At 34.2% G+C, this 25,395-nt stretch overlaps 1 protein-coding gene across 1 annotated transcript; it reads right to left on the bottom strand.

The window, feature by feature from the left end:
• Positions 1–776: 776 nt before the first annotated feature.
• Positions 777–2,043, bottom strand: LOC149552611 (17.1 kDa class II heat shock protein-like). Its single transcript, XM_089788203.1, has 3 exons — positions 1,907–2,043; positions 1,510–1,732; positions 777–1,392 (listed from the first exon to the last, which is right to left on the bottom strand). Exons 2-3 carry the CDS (start codon positions 1,702–1,704, stop codon positions 1,144–1,146), a joined length of 444 nt encoding a protein of 147 aa, XP_089644329.1. The 5' UTR covers positions 1,705–1,732; positions 1,907–2,043; the 3' UTR covers positions 777–1,143.
• Positions 2,044–25,395: the final 23,352 nt, after the last annotated feature.

Here is a 25,395-nt window from a genome sequence, read left to right as displayed (position 1 = left end):
TGGGCTGCTTTTCTTTGCTTATTTCTTTTGTATTTGAAGAAAAAAATGAAATTATCAAACTAGCTAAGTCTGTGTTGTCGCAGGGAAAATCTTTTGTGGGCTGCTTTTCTTTGCTTATTTCTTTTGTATTTCAAGAAAAAAATGAAATTATCAAACTAGCTAAGTCTGTGTTGTCGCAGGGAAAATCTTTTGTGGGCTGCTTTTCTTTGCTTATTTCTTTTGTATTTCAAGAAAAAAATGAAATTATCAAACTAGCTATTTCAATATATAGTTTGTGGCTCCGACCACATTTGCCAAAACAAAATAGTTCGCTTAGATTGAAAGACGATAATATCAGAACGACAATTTCAAAACGAAATTTTCAATTGCGGAACATTTGCAGGACAACGCAAGGAAATGGAACGAAACCTAGCTTTTGAAATTACAGAGCATTTGCAGCACTCCACCTTTAACTATTAAAATTTCCTCATATTGCTAATACCCAACACTCTACTGTCAGATTTTGATGCATTGTAACAAACATTTCGGACTTCAATTTTTGCCTCTCGATAAGAATAGTTCGTATGTTTCTGAATTGAGAGAAAATTTCGATTACAGATCATGTGCAGGACAGAACATTTGCAGAAAGACGATACGCAGTGACGGACCAAAACTCAGTAGAATTGGTATTTAACAGTACTTCAATTACACAACACTCGAAGAACTTTCGGAATCTGGTTGAATTGCATAAAAATAAATTAATCGCATGACATTTGCAGGATAACAAAGTGGAATCATAAACAAAAAAAAAAGTAAAATTTCACATTAAAGAGTACTGCTTCTCTCGAATTACACCAAAATCATTTCAATTACAGAATAGTTGGAGAAAGAGAACTGCACTAACAGACTACATTTAGGCAAGTGCGTTAACAGACCAAATTCACCCTCTCTTGAAACCGAGTCCGATTTATCTGAAATCGTACCCAAAACATTTCAATTACAGAACATTGGCAAAAACTTACACCTCTCATTAACAAACAGCGTTCTCAAAAACTAGAAAACATGAGCAAATCAAAAGGATCAGATTCGCATATGATCCAAAACAGAGGCATATTATTCATATATATTGCTGTTATTCAGCGCAGAGAGGGGAAATCAAGGCATTTAGGCAATATTAACTTCAATTGTCTTAGGTTTCTTGGGCTCGGGCGGAGGAAGCTTGGGAACAGTCACACTCAGCACTCCATCATGACAGGTAGCAGAAATGGCCTCCATGTTAGAGTCGTCTGGCAGTGTAAACTTGCGCATAAATTTACCCACCCTGCGCTCCATTCGAATGTATTTCACATCCTGCTCCTCCTCCCTCTTCCGCTCGCCGCTAATTGTCAGAATATTTTCATCCTCCACCTGAACCTGCAAAAAAACCGCTTTCTCAGTCCCAAATTCAAGGGATTTTCAGAACCCTTCTTCTACCGCACAGATGCAGAAAACTAGGGTTTTGAAGATTTGGAAATGGAAAATGTAAAATACCTTGATGTCCTTGTTATTGAGGCCTGGCATGTCGATGATGAAGACATAAGAGTTAGGGTACTCCTTCACGTCAACAGGAGTGGAAGCCATCGCCTTGGTGTCCCGGACATAAGTACGTGTAGGGTTGTTCAGCAGCTTCTCCATTTCATCCGGAACACCCACCAACTGATGAACGGTGCTCAACAGGGGATCCATCTATTCTCACTTCTCACGCCTTAAAGATCTGCAATTCAGTCAAATTCCATCTTCAAAATTCATCTTCCTTTCTTCAAGATCATCAAAATGAGAGTGAATTCATCATAAAATCGAGAGAAAACACAAATGATAGTAAATTCATCATAAAATCCAGAGAAAATACAAGTCTATGGCATTGGCAAAGGAAGGGGCGAAAACCTACCGGATCCGTAAAATGGCAGCCGAGAGAACAAAGCTCAGAAGTGCTTTCGAGTTATAATCAGGATGAAATTGCAGAGATTAAGCGATGATGAGAGAGGGGAAGATGGGCATTTAAATATGAGACGCGAGGCCGAAATGGAAGAATGCAGAGGTGTCTAGCACCTTCTGGACATTTCTTCGAATCCGTTCCCACTCTCGCAACTGTCATTGACGTGGCATGGCAGTCCATGTGGACATTCTGAAGCGAGCGATTCAGATTCTCCGCATCAAAAAGAGCGAACATGTAATGAATTATTTTATTTTTATTTTCCTTTTTTAATTTAAAAGGTTATTTCTTGTAAAGGTTATTTCACATTAAAATTTCAATGAATCAAAAAGGTTATTTCTTGTAAAGTGGACATTTTTTTAGTTTGGATTCATTGAGTAACCAAAATAATTAGATTCAACCAATTACATTACATAATTTTTGAAAGATATATGTATATTATTTCATAATTTAAATATATTTTTAAAAATTAAATAGTACTATTTATTTATGTTTTTGAAATAAAAAGCAATCAAAATAAGGGGGTCGGCCCTTACAACCAAAAAGCTGGCAACTAACACACCGCCAACAGAAACAAGTAGACAACAACCACTACTACACAGAACAACAACTAATAACAATAAAATAAGACACGATTATTCACAACTACCAGAGTATCATCTATACTAATTCTAAAAACTATAGTACTAAACATACTATGATTGTTCAAAACATAATAACTGTTGGCATAAACAAGCCAACCCAAGTCTGAGAATAAGTTGTAAACCAACAAACAAAACAACTACAAAAACATATAAACAAACTAGGGCTAAAAACCCCTAGAGACCTCCACATTATTTCTCATCCCTATTTTTACCTTTCCTAGCAAGAAGCACCCTAGCCCAATCCTCAACAAGAAACTTATACAAGAATTTGGTGTCCTCCATGTCCAGCCCCGCCTCGTCCTTCTCCTATGCCAATAATTGGAGGGTAGTTCCAGCAGCATGGGTAACCTTCAAGGCAAATTTAAAGGAGGAGTAAAACCCATCCTCTAAAAAATTGACCCTTTTCTCCATCTATGCATTCTTCTCGTTCTATTCCTCCTCCTTCTCCTTGTTTCTTTTTTCCACATTCTTAGACGCCTCCTTAATCTTTGCCAATGGTTGGTTCTCATCTTGCAAAACTTGGGGCTTAGCAAAAACATTGGTTTTTTCCTTAGCCGAAGAGGAGATAGTGATAGGAGAGGTATCCACTTTATTGTCGTCCTCACAAAAGATGATAGGCTACAAGGTTAAACTAGCCAACACACGAGTAGTCCCAGTGGTTTTGACAGTGCTAGAAGACACCTGGGTGTTATCAACAAAGTTTTCACTTTTTCGCCTTTTCTCTCTTGGAGTCAGAATGTTTCTCCTGCTCCAACTCTCTCCCATTGTTCTTAAAATTCTCCTCCTCTGCCTCCTCAACCCTAAATTTATTGGCCTTTTGTTTATACCTTACTTGTGACTTGGCTAGCTTTCCTGATCTTCTCCTAGAATTTCCTCCCTCCTCCTCCTCTGAATCCCTAAGATCCACCTCCACTAGCTTTTCAATTTTGATTTTTTTACTAGCCTTCTATTCAAGTACCAGGTCTAGGTTTTTCTTTTTCTTATTATCCTTACTAGGGGAAGGGTGTGGCACGTGGATTCTAGTTCTAGTGTTGGTACTCGTAGGGGAATTCTATTAGTGGCATTGATTATCAACAACAATGACCCTAGTGGGACAGAGGGTAAGATGAAACAGGTAAATTTTAAAAATTAGACCCTGGTGAATGATAGTGAAATTATTACCCTTACTCCTCTTCTCCCTAACATTGCTAATCATGTCCTCAAGGGAATCTAACAGAAAGAACAAAATAGAAATAAAATCTCTATTTCTAAAATGGTTAAGGAGAGGAAATTGATAATAATAATAGACTCCAAACTTGCCTTCGAGTGTGAGGTACTTCATGATCATCAGACATACATCATCCCAAGGAGCTGGCATCTTATCCCTTTGGAAGCCTCCCCTATATCGAATAAATTCTTCATTATAAAAAAAAAGCAATTCATGTTGGCCTCGGCCATTGTTTTCGTAACCTTCTTCCATTTTTTCCCCTTTAGGGACAAACCAGTGGCCATAGTGATAACCTCGTCGTTTACTTGGAATGAGATACCATTTATGGTAACTCTTCAGTCATTCCACCCATTCACAAACTAAAGAGCACAATTTTCATCATAACCCACCATTGCCTACATATAAGGAATAAAGCCCTTCTTTTAGCATGAACCAGGTTGTCATCCTCTCATTAAAATCTTCTATTTTTGTTGGATCTAATCGATTCAAATCACCACCCATTTCTTCTCTGTTGATCCCTAACCCCCCAATCTCAGTAATTTGCATCTAAGCCTTCTTACCCTCTAGCTTGTTGACAATAGGGATATTGTTAAACAATAACAACATTGTGGGGTTTAAAATAACATCTCTAGGATCTTTAATCATCCTACAAGCATGGTTCCGATGTGCTTCGAAATCCCATACCTTTTCATTATGGGATTTGTGCGTACTTTTCTTCATAACTTTAACATCCCTAAAATCCCTGACAGTATCCATAATGATTTTTTTCGTAATCTTAAAAAGAAAGTGTTTAAAGTTTTGCATTGTGTTACCATAATTGTGAAACAACTCTTTCCTCAAATTGCATCTATTTATCATCAAACACGTATGAAGTTGTCTCATCATCTTTCCTTTGTACTTCTTCTTAATTTTAACAAACTTTGCCTTCCTAGAGATGATACTGCCAAATTTTGCATTGATCCTTATTTGTTTAGCCATGCTCAATTTTTGGTCAATCCCCTTTCCTTGCAAATCAGGGCCTTAATTTCCTCCTTTAGGATATCCATGATTCTCCAACATGTCATTTCTTTTAACTCAAACCCCATGGTAGCAACAGCATCTGCCACCATATTACCTTCCTTGTATATGTTTTGTAACTAGACTTTTCCATCCCACTTAGGATATGTCTAATATCTATGATAATGTTTTGAATATTCCAACCTAGCTAAGAGACTCCCTTTGTCATATCAATTATTAATTTAGAATCATCTTCTATAGTTATTTCCTTTATTTGCATATCATTAATCAATTGTAGACCCCGGAGTAGAGCCATTGCTTCAGCCATATTATTACTTCCTTCACCAATTTTCCCATAATAGACTAGCAGTGCTTGACCATTTCCATTCCTCAGCACTCCACCTGCTTCCCCAACACCCTCTCTTGTAGCACCATCAAAGTTTAATTTAAGCTGATTTATTGTTGGTGGTTTCCATCTTGTCTGTTGTCTCTTTATTGCCTTAGAGTTATCAAAGTGATTAAAGTTCTAATGGATACTCCATCTTTCGCTATTTGGTATTCTTTCCATCTTAGTTCTTCCTTTAGTGTCTTACATTTGGTAATCATTATATTTTCCTTTAGCAATTTCTCCATAATTCTCATAACGACCTCCACAGGCCTTTCCTCTTCCCTAAAGATTCTATTGTTTCTTTCCTTCCATATGTGCCAGCAAATGTGTGGTGGAACAATTCTCCATCAGCTTGGGGTGATAAAAGGAACAATCCTAGTTTTCAACAAATTGACTCAAATTTTCCTTTAGCACCCAACACAGTCCAAATTTTTCCCACACCAGTGACCAAATCTTTAGGGTATATGGGCATTCAAGGAATAGATGAGAGATACTCTCCTCTTTTTCTTTACAGAGATAATATTTGTTTGTGATAAGGAAACCCCTTTTTTTCAGATTGTCCAATGATAATATTTTACCATGTTAAACAATCCATCAAAAGAAGTTGATTTTGGGTAGAAGATTGCTAATCCAAACTTTACGCCATGTTGTGGGACAAAGGTCCTTAAAAAAGAGAAGTTTGTAAGCAGATTTGACAATAAAATGGCCACTAGAAGTTATATCCCACACAACTTTATCTTCCTATATTAGAAGTGGGAACCTTTGAGCTTCCATCGACTCTTCAAGTTCTTTAAGTAGTCGAATATCTTCCAGAGGACAAATATCTTTTCGTAATTTCTTCCACTTCCTTCTAGAGTCAATATAATCCACCGCTCTTAGCCCCACCTCTGCCTTCAATGTTTCCATTAGTCTTCTAAGTATGTTGTAAGCCAGTGGTTTCCCCCTAGTCCAATTATCCTCCCAGAACCTAATGTTCTATCCATTGCTCATAATCCATCTCATCCCTTCCCTAAGTATTCCTCTACTTTTGATAATATTCATCCAAATCTTGGATCCTCCCAAGAGGTCATTATTAAAAAGATTATGAGTAAATAGGGAGTTAGATAGGTATTTAGCTTTCGTGATCTTGCTCCAATCTGTGTTTTTTTCTCCTAGCCTTTATCCAATTTTGGCAAGAAGGGCTTTATTCAAGTCCCTGAATCTTCTCATGCCCAAACCACCCTTCTCCTTTGGTTTGCCAACATCCTCCCAATTGACAAGATTTAACTTGTTCTTTTCCTCCATTCCTGACCAAAGAAATTTTTTCTATATTATCTCAATTCTATCCACCATGTTTTGTTTTGTTTTGTTTTAAAAAGGGATAGAAAGTAAATTAGGATGTTCTCGAGAGCCACAGAGAGTAGTTGTAGTTTCCTTGGATTACTGAGTATTTTCACTTTCCATCCTACCAACTTCTTATGGATTTTTTCAACAATGGTATTCCAAAAGTTATTTGTTACCTCCTTGGTGGTTAAAGGTAAACCAAGGTAAGTATCTGGGAGGTTAGCCAACTAACAACCTAAAATGTTCCTAATCTTCCTCTGCATAAAAGCATCAAATTTAAAAAAATAAAGTTTACTTTTAGAGTAATTTATTTATTGACCAGAGTTGTCTTAATAGTTTCTAAGGATATTCTTCTGTGCTCCGACTTCCATTATAGAGGATTCTCCAAAAAGAAAAGTGTCATCAATGAATTGTTGTAACACTTCAGTTTCAGCAGCGGTGACAGGTTTAATGCCTTTAAAATAGCACGTATTTTACCAATTTGGTAAATGATCTCCCCAACACCTTTGCCACCATAATGAAGAGGTAGGGAGATAGTGAGTCCCCTTGCCTTAATCCTCTCCCCACTTCAAAATTACCCCAAGGAGAATCGTTTAGAAGAACTACATATTGGATAGTACTCACCATCATCCTAATGAGGTTTATGACCTTTTTGTTAAACCCCACTCTTTCAAGAACATCATAAAGAAAATCCCAGCTTACCTTATCATATGCCTTAGAGATATCCAATGTGAAGGCCATACCAGGTATTTTATTTTTCTCCATAGAATGTATGATCTCATGAGTGCTTATCACAACATTTAGGATTTTTCATCCCAACACAAACCCCTTTTGTGGTGTTCCTATAATCTTCTCTAGGAAAGGCTTAATCCCATTGACCATTACCTTGGCAAAAACCTTATAGACTATGTTGCAAAGACCTATGGGTCTGAAGTCAAGGAGACTCTTGGGTGTCGGAGTCTTAGGGACCAGAGTAATAAAAGTCTTATTTATCCTTTTTAGCATCTTCCCCGTTTTAAAGAAATCTCTGGTTGTCCAAATTAGCTCATTTTTAATAACCTCCCAGAAATGCTGAAAAAATGTTTGGGGGAAACCATCAGGTCCTAGCGTGTTGTAAGCTTTCATAGAAAACAGTACTCGTTTCACTTCCTCCTCTGTCATATTTCCTAAAATGCTATTATTTTCAGCTTCTCCTAGCACTTGTGGGATCGTTTTTATCAAACTTCTTCTTATGACCTGATTTCCTATTCTATTTTCCTTTTTATAAGCATTGAAATGTTGGAATATTCAAATATGGAAAGAGTACTTATGAGAGGGGGGGTGAATCATAAGTATCATACTTTAGCCAATAAAACTTTTAACTGAAAGTAAATTGCATGCATGTAAGTATATCAAATAATCATGAAACCAGACACATGCATCAATAACACTTAACACTGGAATTTGGTAACCCAAAAACCCTCCAGGAATAAGAAGGTAAAACTAGGGTGGGGATGATACCCACAAAAATTACTGCAACAATATTGTTCAACCACTTCTGATGGTTTGTCCTGTTAAAGGCCTGCCCTGTTAAAGGCTTTACACTGTGTCAATAGTGACCTGGTTAGAGGCTTTCAAACACTTAACATGAAGTGTTACCCTATTAAAGGATTTTATCACCTAGTTAAAGGATTTATCGAAACAACTATTAAGCTAACCTATCACCATAGGATTTTTATTCTAATACAATTGCTAGAAAGTATTAGGTACAATAAACCTGACTGATTACAATCCTTGATTTCTGATTGCAGGCACTTGTTCTACTTTCTCTGATCTGGATCCTTTTGTGATTTGATAATCCTCACTTCTGAAAATAGAATTCCTTGCGAACCCTTGTATATCTTCTCATACCTCTTATCTCTCTTTTCATTTTACAATGAAGTTTCGTCTTCCTTATAAAGACATTTGAAGATTTAGGGTTAGGTATGAATCTACGATCCATATTCAATCTTCATTTTCCACTCAATACTTATCTTTTGTTGATTGGTTGCATGCCTTTAGCATTTTTCTTATTGGCTGCATGCAAATTACATAGGAAAAATAAAAGATTCGATCTTATCATTAAATCTTTCGAAATTTACCTTATGTCAGCTGTAAAAACTGTTTGCATCATAGTTTGTGCAATTACAAACTTTTATGCTGATCTACTGAATTACTCGGCTCCTGAAGTATTTCTGATACTCGGCACATGATGTTTCCTGGATAGCTCGGCACCTTAACAAAATTGTATTACTCGGTACTTTATGTTACTTGACACTTGTTCTTCACTCGGTATCTGATCTTCACTCGGTATCTGAACTTCACTCAGCATCTAAACTTCACTCGACATTTGAACTTCACTCGGCATCTAAACTTCACTCAGCATGCATGATGTACTCGGCATCTAATGTGGAATATGATTAAGTGTGTTGGCACTCAAGTGTCAAAAACATTATGATGTTAACAATAGTACTCCACAGTATGTCTTCCCATCTCCTCTTGGTCTTTATATTTCCTTCCCCCTTCACCTTCCAACATTTTGATCATGTTACTTCTTTTATGGTTCAAGGCTAACTTGTGGAAAAAGGTAGTGTTCCTGTCACCTTCAGTTAACCATTGAACTCTCAATCTTTTCTTCTAAAATATTTCCTCTCTCAAAATGATGTCCTTCCATTTTTTTCTGTACTCTTCTTCTTCTTCTTGTGTAGATTCTTCCAAATTATTATCCTTAGCAATAACCCCCTACAATTTTTTAAGTTTCTCTTCCACTTCTCTTTTAACTTTGAACAAATCACCAAAGGAACTCTTAGCCCAACCCTTATCATTTCTCCTTATATTATCTAATTTTTGAGTTAGTTTGTACATTGCAGTACCATTTATCCTTATGTTCCACTATTCTTGGATATGATCTTTGAATTCTGGGTGGGATTCCCACATTATTTCATACCTGAAAGGTTTCAGACCTCCTTTTATACCATCCTCCCAATGGAAGATTAAGGGGGAATGGTCAGAAGTAGTTCTTGGGAGATTTTCTAGAAAGGAATCACTTAGCTGATTCCAGTTCCTTGTCACCATCAGTCTATCCAGATTTACTTGAATAAGATCACTTCCTTTTTTGTTATTAGTCCAGGTGAATGGGTTTCCTCTCAAGTCCACATCTATTAAATCTATTTTCCCCATAAAATCATGAAGGTCTTGCAAACTTTCAGGGCAATCTCTATTTCCACTTAACTTTTCTAAGTGGTAGAGGGGGGTATTAAAATCTCCCATACACATCATCTATTTTTCCTTCATAGTATCCATTATCCTTTCCATCTTTCCATAGGTTTCTTTTCTCCCTATCTTATTATTAGAAGCATAGATATTGATAAGCCCCCATCTTTCATTACTAGTTTGGAACTCAATTATTAGGAAATTTTTGTCTTTCCACAACTCAAATGCAGTCATAGAACATAGGTTCCATGTGGTAGCAATACCCCTTGAGGCTCTATTAGCATTAGCATGCATGAAGGTAGCCCCTGGCTAAATTTGACCCACTAGTCTACTAAAATTTGAACTAGACATTTTTGTTTCTTGGATTAACACATAGTTGACCTTTTCCTAGAATATACACTACTTTAAAGCATATTGTTTCTGGGGGTTATTTAGCCCCCTTAAGTTCCAAGAAAGAAATTTTATTTCTTACCTCTTGTTACAGTCTCCAGTGTAAGTTTCTTACCACTGGCCACGTCCCTTGCTACTTGTTTTGTCCTAGTTATTCTACTACTTGGTCTTCCAATTATACCACATGTCCCTACATCTAGTTTTCCCGCCCACTTTTCTTCCTTTTCTGAACTTCTCATTCCTCATTATCACTATCCTATGGGGAAGTAGAGCTTAGTTCTTTTTTAGCTTCCATTTTATGTAAACTTTCCATCACTTTTGTTGCTATCTTAGTTAGAGAGGCCTTCATAATTCTTAGAGGGGTGCATAACCTCTCATAGGTATCAGAGTCTAGAGACTTTTGTCCCTATGATCCCTTGCTACTTAGACTAGATGGAGTACCAGGTAGGGAGTGGTGTACCACTATTTTTCCTTCCTCCACCAACTCACCTTCCTAAGCCCCCCTCAAAGGTGACCTTATTAATTCCTCTATCTCTTGTTTAAATGGATACTCTTCCATTTCCTTCTTTTCATCTAAAGCTTCCCCCACTTTGGGTTAACTTAGCCCCTCAAACCCTATGATAGGGGTATCCTACACCCTATTAGCCTCTGGGATTCGAGTACCAACAATAGCTTCCTCTACCTATGAAGCTTCTAAGGATTCCCCTATAGTTTCTTTCATAATTCTTGGGGATCCTTCCTTTTGTTTCTCCTTCTGCAGTTGAGCTTTACAGTCCACTATGACATGCTCGAATTGTCCACACTTCTAACAAAACAGTCCCATGTTCTCATATTCTATAGGTTGGTATTTCTCTCCCCTTTTAATTTTTAGAGTGACCACAGTCTAGAGAGCTCAGTTCAATGCAACATTCACATTGAATCTGGCATACACTAGTCTGGATTTTTGTAATCTCACTGTGTCCATAGTAACAAAATGACTAAAGGAATTCCCTATCCACCTTAGAATCTTCTCATCCCAGAATTCAAGTGGTAGTCCAAGTAGTCATACCTAGATAGGAGCTAGCTTGTTGAGCTCTATGCTAGCATCAAAGCCTAGGTGCCACCTTCTCAAGGCAAAGAAATGCTTTCCATAATACCAAGTTCCTGAAAGCATTATATTGATATCCTCCTCTATAGTGAATTTGAAACAAATAAGGCCGCTAGGCATTGCAGAAATACCAACACTTCCCTTAATCTTCCATTTTTGGCCTACCCACTTTCAGACCATCTCTATCATGGCTCTAAAGGCAACAAATCTACCAACCACACATAGTTTGAGGCCACAAGTAACACTATCCACCAAAGTATCTAGAAGGGAGATTGCCAGCCCATTAGCATTATGTGAAATCTTGGGATCCTCCATTGAATCTCTAGCCACATTGGTACCCACTAGTGCATTCTTCCACCCAACTGGGTTCCCAATCGTCATCTTTTTTTTGCCTTCCATAGGAGCACCAACAGGTTTTCCATCTCCCAAGGGAGTAGGGCCAGAGATTGTCTTCATCTCCAGATCAATGGCCCCACACCTATCAGTCAAAACCTCCAAATCCATGTGCAGGGATAACACCATTTGGTGGAGGGTCAGGAGGCTTAGGGCCTACCATGAGACTAGTTTCAAAATTTGAAAAGGAGCGGCAAAAGGCGGTCGAGTTGCAGAGCGGTCCCAATTTTCTTCCAATTTATTATTATCCTCTACATAAAGTCTATTTATTTATGTTATTATTGGCTGCTATAGAAAATAACAATGCAATTTTTTTTTTCACAAATTTAGTTAAGAAAAAACTTAAATGACATAATCACTGCCTCCAAAAAGCATGGGCATTTATGGACCATTAATACAACTTCTCTGGAGACATTTATCCTCCATTAATACAACTTGTCCCAAATCTTCTCTAGTTTTTATGCATTTATCTTATGATGGAAAATGCACTTCCCAAAAATTTGCTAAAAACTCTTGCTTTGTAAACCAATTGTTTATAATTTATTTTGTTTTGGGGTTTGTTGTTTATTCAAGTAGGATTAGGGAAAAAATATTGTTTTGCAAAAGCTGATTTATAGAGGAGAGAGGGACAATAGGGAAGTAGGTTTGAATAATATCAAGAGGCTTTCCATTTCATAGAGATGTCAGTATGTTCACTTGTGTTCGAATAACATTATTGATCTCACTACTTTTAGTTGTAGATTCCATCTTATTTTAGAATTTTTTGTCATTGATTTCAATGCACCATTATAAAGGATGGAGTTACCTTGTATTGTATCTATCATAAATTTTGGCTATAGATTTATTTACATTTAGGGTTTTTATTTTGTTTTCTAAATCTATAAGTTTTTTGGGGTCAATAATGTGGTAGAATCAGTAGAGTATGGAAACTTGCAAGAAAATTAGTTTTTTTATTTGGATTGCACATTGAAAAGAATTATATGTTTTCAAACTTATCCACTCTATTGGTTGGTGATGGGCTTGTAAGGTTGTGATACATTGAATGTGGTTGGGTAAGTGTTTTGTGTTTTGTCAGCAAGACAAAGAATCTTTTGGGTTTTGAAGATGTGAATGTTTAAATTTCTATTTCATTTCTTTCTTTAAAGTTTGCTTGTATTTTTTGACAATCTATCGATTTTCTATGATGTTGCAAATATTTGAATACAATGGAATTGGTTGGCTGCTATGGTAGTCACCAAGTTTTTAATTGCTAATAAGAGTGATTGATTTTCAATGCATTTTCAAGAGTCACTTGCATGTTCATGTTGAAATTTTTGGAATGGTTTGATTATATTAATAGGGTTCCCTTAGATATGAGCTATCCATTTATACAATTTTTTTTTTGTTAAATTGGTCAAACTATCTCAAATGCCTTCTCTCATTTATTATTGTCACAAACCACACAGGCATGCACATTGATGGTTGTGGGTGCATTTTCCTTTGTGGTTCCAATCCACATTTGTTTGGTACTCTCATTCAAATCTATATTTCTAAACATGGTAAGTTGTAACTATAGTAATAAAATTTGTTAGGCTTGGTCTTCATCCCAAGGAAGCGGTGACACTATTATGATGGTTAATATCAAATATGACATTGAACCTAAACTAAGAGATGGTTCACAAGTAGGGAAAATGTGACTTAATTAGCATCAAAATATCTAACATAGATCTTTTTGAGGTAGTATAATGTCGGAGTCTAATTTTTGGTTATCACACAGTTTGCAAGTCAAGTAATGGAAATGGACCAAGCATCAAAACCATTAACACAAGAAAGAATGAACCAATTAACATCTATTCACAAGTAACTATACATGAAGAATAGATGGATGACGATGACACGGTATTATAACAATCAGTGATGCAACTTACTTTTAAGAATTAAGAGATTTTTGTGAATACTATTGTAGAGTATGGTGTGAGATATTATAAAGGCAATCAATCTTCATTGCATGTTGAATCACCATTGATATTTTTCGTAAGTTCTAAAAGGGGTTTTTTTTTGGAGAAAGTTAGATGTTGGTTAATATTTCCATAACTTTCCTCTTTGTTTCTATTGAAGAGAAGTACTTGATGCTTATATTTGCTTGACAACATATTTTATGTGCATCTAAATATATGTAAAAGCTAACTACTAACATATAAATTCAGGGAGACAAGGATATATGTAAAAGCTAATTGCTAACTGCTAACTGCTAACATCTAAATATATAATGTTAGGACTTCGAAGATGGGCATCTTCAGGGAGGCCATGAATCCCCAAATCCTCATAGAAAATCAAGATGAACTGTGGCTAGAAGAACTCATTGACCCAGCGATAGTGGCTATTTCGGATAGAGCCAGGGAGACAGGGATGAACCTCTTGAATAATGCTCATAACAGTTTGATTGATAATTTTAGATCAATCAAATGGCTTTTCCATGAGCTGGAGGAGGTCAAAGAATAGGTGAGACATATTGAGGCAACAAGGAATGGGATGGATGCTAATAGGAGGATGGATTCGGCTGACAGACTCAGTCTGGCAGAAAGAAGGATACACAACCTAGAGAACTACAATCACAACCTTGCGAATCAAATGTTCTCTTTGTTAAGCTCCATTAACAACAACATCATCTCTCTTACATGCTGGATCAAAGACAGAGAAATGCAGGATGATGAGGAAGGAAAAGATAGGGAAGAAGCCAGAATGGAGGACAACTCTACAAAGGACAACACCATTCCTGATCAGGACCAGGATGACCAAAGGACACAATAGCTGGAAGTGGAGGAGAATCAACTAGCCTTCGAGGCTACTCAAGTTATGCAAGACCTGGAGTGAAAGAATGAGGAATAACTCTCGCGTGTTCTTTTGTTTTTCTATTTCTTTTGGCTTTTGTTCTGGCTTTAGGCTGTGGTAATACTTATCTTTTTTCCTGGTCTTTTCTCAGAACTTTACTTTTTGACTAGGCTTTATGCTTATTATCAGCCTCTGAACTTATACTTTTTTAGCTAGGCTTTCACGCTTATAATCAGCCTTATATGTTTTAACTATTGGGTTTCAGGATCCCTGTAAGACCTATTTATCTAATAAAAAACATACACAAATTCAATATAATGTCATATGTAAGCTGCATTGTTCATATATTGATAACGATTCTAATAATTTGAACTATTATGAAATTCATGTGATTTAGTCCACCAATGTAGACATTGTAGATTAACTAATTTCAATGAAGGTACAAACATAAATGTGAGCACAATTTTTTTAAATTGGAAGGTATATGTACATTTACAAACTACAGATGACTACTGAGATGTCTAGCATTGATTTAGTCATGATCATAAAACAATATGTTTTTGTTAATCATCTAGAATTTCAATTTACTATTGGAGTAAGTGTTCCAATTCTTTTTTTATTGCAAGCTTAGTAAAGGAACATTTTGTTGGAATTTTGGCTAGGTAGATAAGTTGTAGTTGTCATTTATGGAAACATACATCCTGTATGAAGATAGCATAATGTAAAGTCAATATACAACAACTATACTTAGAAAATTGTCTAAGTATTAGTTAGTTTTGTTAGCATGAATTATGATGGTATTCCTTTGGAGGAGTATCCTAAGCATTACTAGAACACTTGGGGAGATTGTTAACATGATTGACATGTTACATTCATGATTCTGTTTTAATGTCAATATAGCAATAAGTCTGTGAAGACTAACAAAGAAGTAGACATAGATCTTAGTTGTACGAAAAATGTTTTGATTTTCTGGTGATGTGCATTCATGGACATGTTCTATATGGTGTCTTGATGTTAAGGTTCAATGCACAGTATCTGAGTCAAAGATGTACTGAAGATATGCTTGATTTACAAAGAGCAGTACAGAGACAGAGTACCTAAGAAGCAATTTTTGATGTGTTTATTATCTCTTCTAATAGAGATATAATTTGGAGATGTGTGGTTAACCAATGACATAAGATAGTCTGATGATGATAACAGTGAATGCGCAAGCCCTGATATCGCACGTGTGAGAAGTTGTATAGACTGTGAGCCAACAGTGTTATTATAATGATGAATTAATTAATTATCTTCTTATAATTAATTGGGAAAACCTTAAGGATGACTCAAGGAATTATTTTGAAGATACAGTATAAAGGAAAGATTTTTTCCTTGCTTGTAAGTGTGTGTGATCATTGTATTGAATGCAAAGTTCGAAAAGGATTAGAGTGTTTGGTAAATGTGAGTAAGTGATCCAAGGGATTATTAGATGCGAGATTTGTGATCTAATTACAAGATCAGAAGGGGCATAAGTTTGGTTGACAAAATAGAGAAAGAAGAAGGAACTACTATTCATTTCTTTTATTCTACAAGGAATAATACAAAGATCATTTGGAAAGTGGGTTCATTGGTCTTGTCCTTGAAGCTGTTTGGACAATGGGTTCATTTATCTTCTACAACTCCTAATAGGGTTGACACAACTCCTGATATGGTTGGAATCTCCTAACATGGATTCAAAGTCTCCTAACAGGGACTAATATGTATTGAATGTTATTATAGACTCCTAACAGGGTTCATCCTTTAACAAGGAATATCTATATTAGTACATCATCTTGTGGGTATCATCCCTACAAAGATTTTCCCTCTAATCAAGGGTTTCCTTAGTTAACATATATAATGTTATTGTGCATGAGTATCTTTTTGTGGTTTTAGATTATATTGCTGATATGGTTAAAGTTTAATAAGGTTGCTAACTATGATATTAGTTGGATAACTTATTCAAGTTATATTGGTGGACTATCTATTCCAACAAGTTTATCTAGCAGAACAGGTATAGTTTTGATATGCACAATTGACAGGGACATTATTGGCACATGCATAGTTAGGTACAGAAAGGACAGAATGTTGGAATGACATATGTATGAGTGCAAGTCAGTATGGTCAATACAGAAAGAGTTGTAACAATTTTACCAAACATAATAGAGAACATATAGAATAGAGGATGACTAGAAATAAATCATTATAGATTAAGGAATTATTTTGTTTACAAAATAATTAAGTAATTAATTAGGGATGACTTCCTAGATGTTAACCCTACATTGGTGAGTTATAATAATATATTTTGTAAATCCTGTGAAAGCTTGAAGGCCGATTTGTAATTTGTAAAGGTTTTAAAGAAAAGATGAAATGTGAAGTTAAGTGTGCTTCTAAGGAAGACTATGTGAACTATATGTGATGCAAATTCTAATGTATGATAAGAGGAATATGAATATTATGATGAGTACTAAATGATATTGAAGATATTGAAGATATCAGTAGCAACTAAAGAGGTTTTTGTATCTATCTTTTTTATATCAAGGAACTACATTGTATATTGCATGTTTGGGCAGTGGGTTCTTCTTGCATACATTTTTTATTTGTATTTATCAACTCTTAACATGGTTGAGGCTTCTAACAAGGCTTAAGTCCTCTATCAAGGACTGAGACACTATATGAATGTAATAGAATCCTAATAGGGTTAATATCTTTAACTAGATACTTTTGATTAGTAGATCATTTTGTGGGTATCATCCCCAGGTAGAAGCAAGAAGTTGGGTCTCAAAACCACTGAAGTTTGTGCATTAAGATCATGCTCTTTAAGAAATGGGCACCCATTTTAAAAAAATGGCCACTCATATTAGGCTTGGATACTTGATCTAAATTTCAAAAAATAGGCACCTGTTGTTTCAAAAAAAGGGGCATCCATTGTTTTAAAAATTGGGTACCCATTTTTTTAAAAATCAAAATTTCAAATTTTTTTGGGGATTTAAAATGCTTTTTAAACATCAATTTTACTTTTTCAAAATAGGTGCTTGTTTCTTACAACATGGGATGGGATTTTTTTCTACTGCCTCAAATTTTAGTTCGAGGTAGGTTTGATGAGACCAAGCCTATGCCTTGACCTCTCAAGATTTGGCTAAGGCATTAAACTAACAAATTCAAGCCTTGCCATAATTTTTTCAAGGTCTTCCCGATCAATTTTTTTACAAAACAAAAACCCATTAGAATTTTCACTACCCTAAGTTCATAAATATAAATTTTATACTATTATGATTTTATTTACTATTTTTATATTAGTTTTTAATCTAATGGTACTCAAATGTAAAATAGCGAGGTTCACTAAAACTTTGATATCTTTTTTATTTTATGATTTTTCTTAAATTAATTTATATGTCATCAATCTACATATAATTCTTTTAAAGTTTTTAATTTTTTTGAAAAAAGTTAAATTTTTATCAAATTATGGTGTTTGTATACTAGAGGTTTTAAAATTTGCCTTTATAGCTAATTAAAATTTAATAATAAAAATTAATTAAGGAAAAATATTTTAATCAATTGTTGGTGTGTTAGGTAACTTTCTTTAAAAGGATTTATAAAAATTTATTTATTTGTGTCAAATTATGATGTTCGTACACAAGTGTGGTATGGTCCTGAAACAAGCATTTTGAAAAAGTGATTTTTGAAGATCCATACCAAAAACAAAATCTATCAAATGGGTACACAAATAAATTACATATTCAAAAAGTAGATTTTGAGCACTACAATTTTTATTTTTAAAGTTCTTTTTATGTTCAATCTCTAAATGCCTCAAATTTTGACATCAATTGATGAGAACTTTCAAAAACAAGAAAAACACTTCCGCATTTTGCCCAAAAGTTAGATCCAACTTCTTGCACTTACCCTGCCCATTAGGGTTCTCTCTTGGCCACAACTTCCCTAGTTAACAAAATATGGTGTTATGAGTTCTCTTATCGCATATTTATATTTATTATTCAACATAATTAGTTTAATTTCATATGCAAGTTACAAGATAATTAACAATATCCATTTTTAGGCTAAAGTTTGTAGAATACTGATTCAACGACCCCCCCTCCCCTATTCCCTATTTGTAACACATTTTACCTATTCTAATCTATTGTAGAAGTTCACATTAATTATACAGAAATTGTGTTTGTTGTGTCAGGAAATTCATACTGAGATAATTTTTTTTTAAAGGTTCTATACTTTGGTAATTCTCTTGGGTACTACACCTTTTTATGTGAGATAATAAATTTAATTGCTTGAGTTTCTATGAATAAGGAATTTCAAAAAATTGTAGTTTGGATGTTTCTAAGCTCTTGGTCAAATAATTTATAAGCAGTAGGTTACAATAATTAAGATTCAAGAATATGGGATATTTCATATGTTTTTATATGTGACTCATTTTTTGACCTTAAGCCTTAGATCTTGGTTTTTTTTACACTAGATGAATGTAGGGAATGTGCTTTACAAGTCAGATTTATTTAGATATGTCAATAGAAATACCTTGGGCAGCTTCAAAGTACACAGTTAGAATGGGGTAAGAGGTTTTTATTTTATTTAAATTATTTTTAAAGGTTGACATGGTGTGATTATCATGTTATAAAACAAGGAAAAAACTAGACATCATCATTATCTTTCCCTATGTTTGAACTGGTGCTACTACTTTTTCTTAGCTTCCTTCCAAAATTCGTAAAGAATTTTGTCAAACCAGCTAGAAGGCATTGGAAGGGGCACTTTTCAAGTTTCCAACACATAACATTGATTTTGTACACATAGCTTTTATTTTCTTACGGGTGGTTTTTTCTTTTGCATATTTGTATACATGAGTGAGAAACTGGAAACACATATTGGCATGTGTTCTCTAGAGAAAATTTCTAGATATTAAAAAAATCAATATAAAGAAACTAAAGTTCATCTGTACCTTTAACATATATGGCTCCAAATTGTATATGTTTATGTTTGTAAGTGCAACAACATTTATAATATGCCACCAACATCCTTTCTACTTACTATTTGTGCAATCTCTACATAAGTGGAGTGTTTACAACATAGTAGCTTATACTTCGACAAAGGCTTTATGCAAGTATATTTCCCATTTTTCTAAATAAAATTTCTTTTGATGTTTTGATACTATTGAAGTGTAGATTGACAATACAAGAAAAATATGATGATATTTTAAAAGAAGATGCATGGCAATTTAGAAGTCCTTATTATAACATTATTTTTAAACTTCTCTTCTCACAAAGGTGCTTCCAAGCATTTATATTACAGTCTCACTAAACAAAAAATTTCATGATATAGATAATGCTTAAAAGGATGTTACTAATAATCAACACAACTACTTGGACATAATTACTTACTAGTTCATAGGGCTTTCCATTTCCCTCAAAATGCTTACCAATCAAAGGCATGTTGAAGGAAAGGGAAAAGAGTGCAGATTTATTAGATTTGTAAAGTAAACCAAATACTTTTATTGCTCAAACAATTTTATTTGTAATTCCAAAATTTATTTTTAAAGTATTTATAAAGCTTCCAATTGTTCACTGGCACTATTGTGTTCAATCTGCTACTAGATATGGATATGTGTGTTTGTGATATAGAGCACAATTTATATATTTTTATTTCTAATACTTCTTCAACACAATTGGAATTTTATTTGAACCCAACAATAATAGCACGATTGCTTCTTATCTTCTTTCTTCTAGTAAAATATGAGCATAGTAGCATTACATAGGACTTGCATAGTGAAGTTGTTTCTTATGTCTCTATTGGACCAAATGATGATGTTGTTGTTTTCAATGTAAAGTGATATGCTGATTTGTGAAGCTTTTACTTGAAACTCACCCCAAAACCCACCATACTAAATCTTGTTTGTACCACAATCCAAAGTCTTTAGTCCCTTTTAGATATTTGAATATCCTCTTAATAACAATCTTGTGTGTTTCTTTAGGATTAGAGGAAAACCCGTCAATAATTCTAATGGCATGTGCAATATCAGGTCTACTATGCACAACATACTATAGCTTTCTAATCATTGATCTGTACAATGTCTCATTTACCTCAGTTTTAGTATCCTCTTTTAATAATTTGCATACAATCACCATAGGTGTACCAACTGGCCCTGACTCATCCATGCCAAAAAAATTCAAGATATCCTTTATGTACTTAGATCGAGTCACAAATATACCATTCTTTGTTTGATGAACATGTAAGCCAATGATAATTTTGGTCTCACCAAACATAGACATTTCAAACTCTTTTCTCGTTTTATCAATCAATTATTTACATACAAAATCATTACCACCAATTATAATATCATCCAAAAATATTTTAGTAATCAATACCATGTTCTCACCTTCACTCTTCAAGTATAAATTATTGTTTTCACTAGTTCTTGCAAATCCAATTTTAATCAAGTATGAATGTAACCTTTGACACCATGCTCTTAGTGTTTTCTTCAATCCATACAAAGATTTTTTCAACTTGCAAACCATGCGCCTTTCATCCTATTCTAATAATCTGTATTCCATTCAAGAATGTAGTTTTAACATGCATTTGATACATTTTGAATCTCTTATAAGTAGAATAAGCCAAAAAAGTTCTAACTCTTCCAATCTTGCAATAGGGGAAAATTCTCACCATAGTCAATTCCCTCTTCTTGAGCATATCCTTTGCAAACCAATCTTGCCTTGTTCCTCATAACTTCACCATTTTCATCCAGTTTGTTTCTGAAAATCCACTTTGTTACAATCACATCCTTATCAACTGATCTTAGTACAAGTGTTAATGTGTTGTTTTTCTTAATATGATCAATCTCTTCATTAATAACACTTATCCAATCTTCATTAACAAGTGCATCTTTCATAGTTCTTTGTTCAAATTTAGCAATTAAACATGCAGGATTATTCAACTTACTTCTTGTCATGAATCCAACTCTTCTATCTCCAATGATTTGTTCAGGTGATTGGTTCTTTCTCACATATTTTTTTGGGACAAGTTTAATTCTCTAATCTTCAGCATTATCTCCACTTGGTTGGGGTTCTTCATTCTGCTCTAGTTGTATTATCTATGGCTCGAGTGTTTTCTAGTGTGGAGTTTGATTAGTCCCCAAGTAGGAGATTGCTAGTTTGTAGTGACTAATTAGGGAAGCATTGTACACTCTCCATAATTCTTAATAATTTTTTTGGGCCTATTTTATCATCTATTATTTTGTAGGCCAACATGTAATTATTCTAGCCCTAATTTTGTAAGCATCAAAAAACCTGTATAAAATGGATTAGGGTTAGGGATTTCATGGTTTGTAATACAATAATAGCTTCTTGTGGTAATATTGAGTTGTAAGGGATTAGAGATTTTAATCAAGTTGTAATCACTAGTTAATAAAAATATTGGACTCATTTTTTGGTGGATGTAGCCTAGTGATTGGGTGAACCACACTAAATCTTTGTGTCTTTTGTTCTCTTCTATGTGTTTTATTATTTGTTGATATTGGATATATTTGTATGTACTTATTATTTCTATCTCATTAATTTTAACATTGAGTAGAACACGTTGATGCTTAGTAGATTTATACCATGGTTTGAGTATTACATGTTGTATGCCAGGTATTGGATCAGGTGTATCATCATAGACATAGATAAACTTATTGTAATTTTTTTGCAAATCCGTCAATTCTCACATTCTCACTTTCAATCATTGTGTTGGTAGTTTTTTTCAAACATTTATAAGATTTGTTCTTAGAGGAATAACCAAGGAAAATACCTTCATCACCTTTAGAATCAAATTTACCATTTCTTGTTTGTTCCTTTCTTTAGTTGAACTCGATTGAGAGTATAGATTGCAGTACTAACTGCTTCTCTCCAAAACATTTTAGCAATCAATTTTTCAATCATTGGTGTCCTTGCATAATTAATAATAGACCTTTTTCTTCTTTCAAAAACTCCATTCTGGTCTCCTCAAGGTAGATAACTGTCTCTTAATTTCATTCTCAACATAGAAGTTAGTAAAGTCAATAGACATAAACTTACCACCTCTACTAGAGTTTAAACATTTGAATTGTTTACTAGTTTTCTTATCAACTCTTGTTTTGTACCAATTGAACATATCAAAAGCATGCAACTTAACTTTCATAAACATGAAAATCATCATCCTAGAATATTCATAAATAAATAAAATGAAATATATGTCACCATAATAAATTTCCACTCTCATTGGTCCACACAAATCAGTATGCGAAATTTCTAAGATATCATTAGAAATAAGTATTTTACTTGGTCATCTTATTGAGTTGATACTGTTTACACATTCCATTCTCAAGTTTATGTAGATTTGGTAAGCCTCTAACTCTTTTCTTTCTACTAACCATAACTATGTTCTCAAAGTTAACATGACACAACCTTTTGTGCCACAACCATACATCTTCAACTTTTGTAAATTAGCAAGTATTAATTGTAGGATCAAGTTAGAATATATTACCTTTAGTTTTTTTGCTAGTGCCAACCAAATTTCCATCATCATCAATGCTTTTCACTTTCTCGTTATGAAATTCAAGCTTATGACTTCTGATATTCAACTAAAAAACACTCAATAGATTATATCTTAGACTTGGCACCTAATATGTATCATCATATTGTATTTTTATCATTAAGAATCAATGATCCTCTACCTTTCACTAGACATGGAAGATCATTCCCTAGCTTAATAGTTCCACCATCACATTCCTTAAATTTGTCAAACTTACTAATTCTTCTCTCATATAATGTGAGCAACCACTATTGATGATCCAATTAGCATTCTTTTTAACATGTGAAATCACATATTTTCCTTCTTCATACCTTTTCTCATTTGGGTCTTCTTTAATAACAACATACACCACCTCAACTCCATCTTTGTCATTGTCAGTATCTAACTCAATTTTCTCTTCCTCAACAATATAGCATGAATTCTTCTCTTTATCTTTGTAATCCTTGTAATCTCTATTCTATCTAAATTTTTGTTGTCTCTTTTCATGCTTTTCATTCATGTTCCTATTACAACATCTCGCTGTAAAAAAATCTACTTCCTTACATTTGAAATGTGATGCCCCACTTGGGAATGCAAGAGAAATAACCTAACATGATTCAATGTTTATTGAACTATTTATTTTCAAGTTTAAATAGCACAAGATAACAACATGGAAGCAATATACACATACACATCAAATACACATAAGCAATTACAAATAAAAATTTTCATTCCTCAAGGGTTCTTTCACGTTGATTCATGTTTAAGAAGTTTATAATAATTAGTTTAAGCCTTCAATACATATGCATGAATAATAAAGAAATAACATACACATTGTCTCATAAGAAAATGCATAAGTACAAATGATACAATAAAAATACATCCAATGAATAACATCCACTTTAGATGTCACAGGGTATGCGAGAATAGATATGAGCACACCAAAATACAAGATACATGATAATGTGCGTGTATAAATTGAATAGAATTATCTAAGATAAGAATAAGAATGATAATGGTACAAATGCATCCATGAACATCAAATCTATGTCAAATTGAGAGGGACCCAAATGGTAAGAAGACACTACCTCTTGACTGTGTAGCCACCTAGTCAAGCTTACACTCCCACTATGCAAGGAAGATAATGAATGATCTACAAATGACTAATAAATCATAATTTTTTTTCTAGGAAATGAATCCTAGAAGCCAAAAATACCTCAAGGGTAACACAAACTATTCAAGAAGAAGAGATAATAAAAATTGAAAGGACACTCATTCCAATACCAACATCTCACAACCAAGTCAATATCTAGATACCAAATGCAATACCATATCAAATCAAGATAAATTCAATGAAAGATGTACACCTTAATTCAAAAGCCACATGTCAAAAGTACACCAACCACAAATCACCAATCACCATCAATGACAGTAAACACCAACAATAAGTACACCACCAATAACTACACCACTACTAACAACACCACTAAAGGAAAAAAAATCTGTGGAGGAGACTCAAGCTACATGCTAGGGTGTATCATCACATGGTCAAACTACTTGAGTTACCCTAGACTGGTCTCTCATTAGATCCCAGACTCTCAAGTGTTGAGTTATCCTAGACTGGTCACTTTGGACCTCAAACTCTCAACATGACCCATGTGGAACCACAATATCCTCTCATGAAGATGAGGACCATCTAGTCATACCTTTCACTAGGTATCATCTCATTGCCATCCTTAGGCTATATAAGTGCTCAAGGCACGGGTGAGGCATTATCTCTAACTTATCTTTTTAGCATGTTTCTCAAATATTAATTACTAGATTGGAGCTTATTACATAACTTACAATGAGTTACCTTGGCAATCACTTTGGGCTCTGACTCCCATTGTAAGCCACTCTCATAGACTTGCACCTAGACTACCTTCCCAAAAATCACAAACCACAATTGTGTCCCATACTAGATAAGTAATATTCATCGAATTTGGTTCCTTAATAGGCAATCCAAAAACAACATTGGTTTTGAAAACCCAAGTTCTCATAAATGTTTATCAGAAGATATCTCATAAAATAAATCTCAATTTGAATCATAAAATACATCATGAAATCCAATCAAATAATTATAAAAGAAATCTCAAAAACGTCTCTGGTGCACATGCTAACTTGGTCAACTATACAACTCACAAAGAAAACCATCACGAAAATAAATATCAAAAGACTATAAATAGAATATAAGAAAACACATATTCTTTAGCCATATGATTTAATTCCATCAATTTCTCCTGTTTAGTTTGGGTCATAAGGATGTGTTTAGAAATAAAGTAAAAATATACATGTTAATATAAATTGTTATTTAAATTTATAAGTATTAAATGTGAAATCTATGTGTGCATATCTTTATATGCAGTATTATCATGTTATTAATTTAAACAATCT

This window comes from Cupressus sempervirens, chromosome 6 (genome assembly GCF_028749045.1).
Source record: "Cupressus sempervirens isolate cs-2001-9-10 chromosome 6, ASM2874904v1, whole genome shotgun sequence".
Taxonomy (NCBI): Eukaryota; Viridiplantae; Streptophyta; class Pinopsida; order Cupressales; family Cupressaceae; genus Cupressus; species Cupressus sempervirens.
This window is presented reverse-complemented; position numbering and strand designations above follow the sequence as displayed.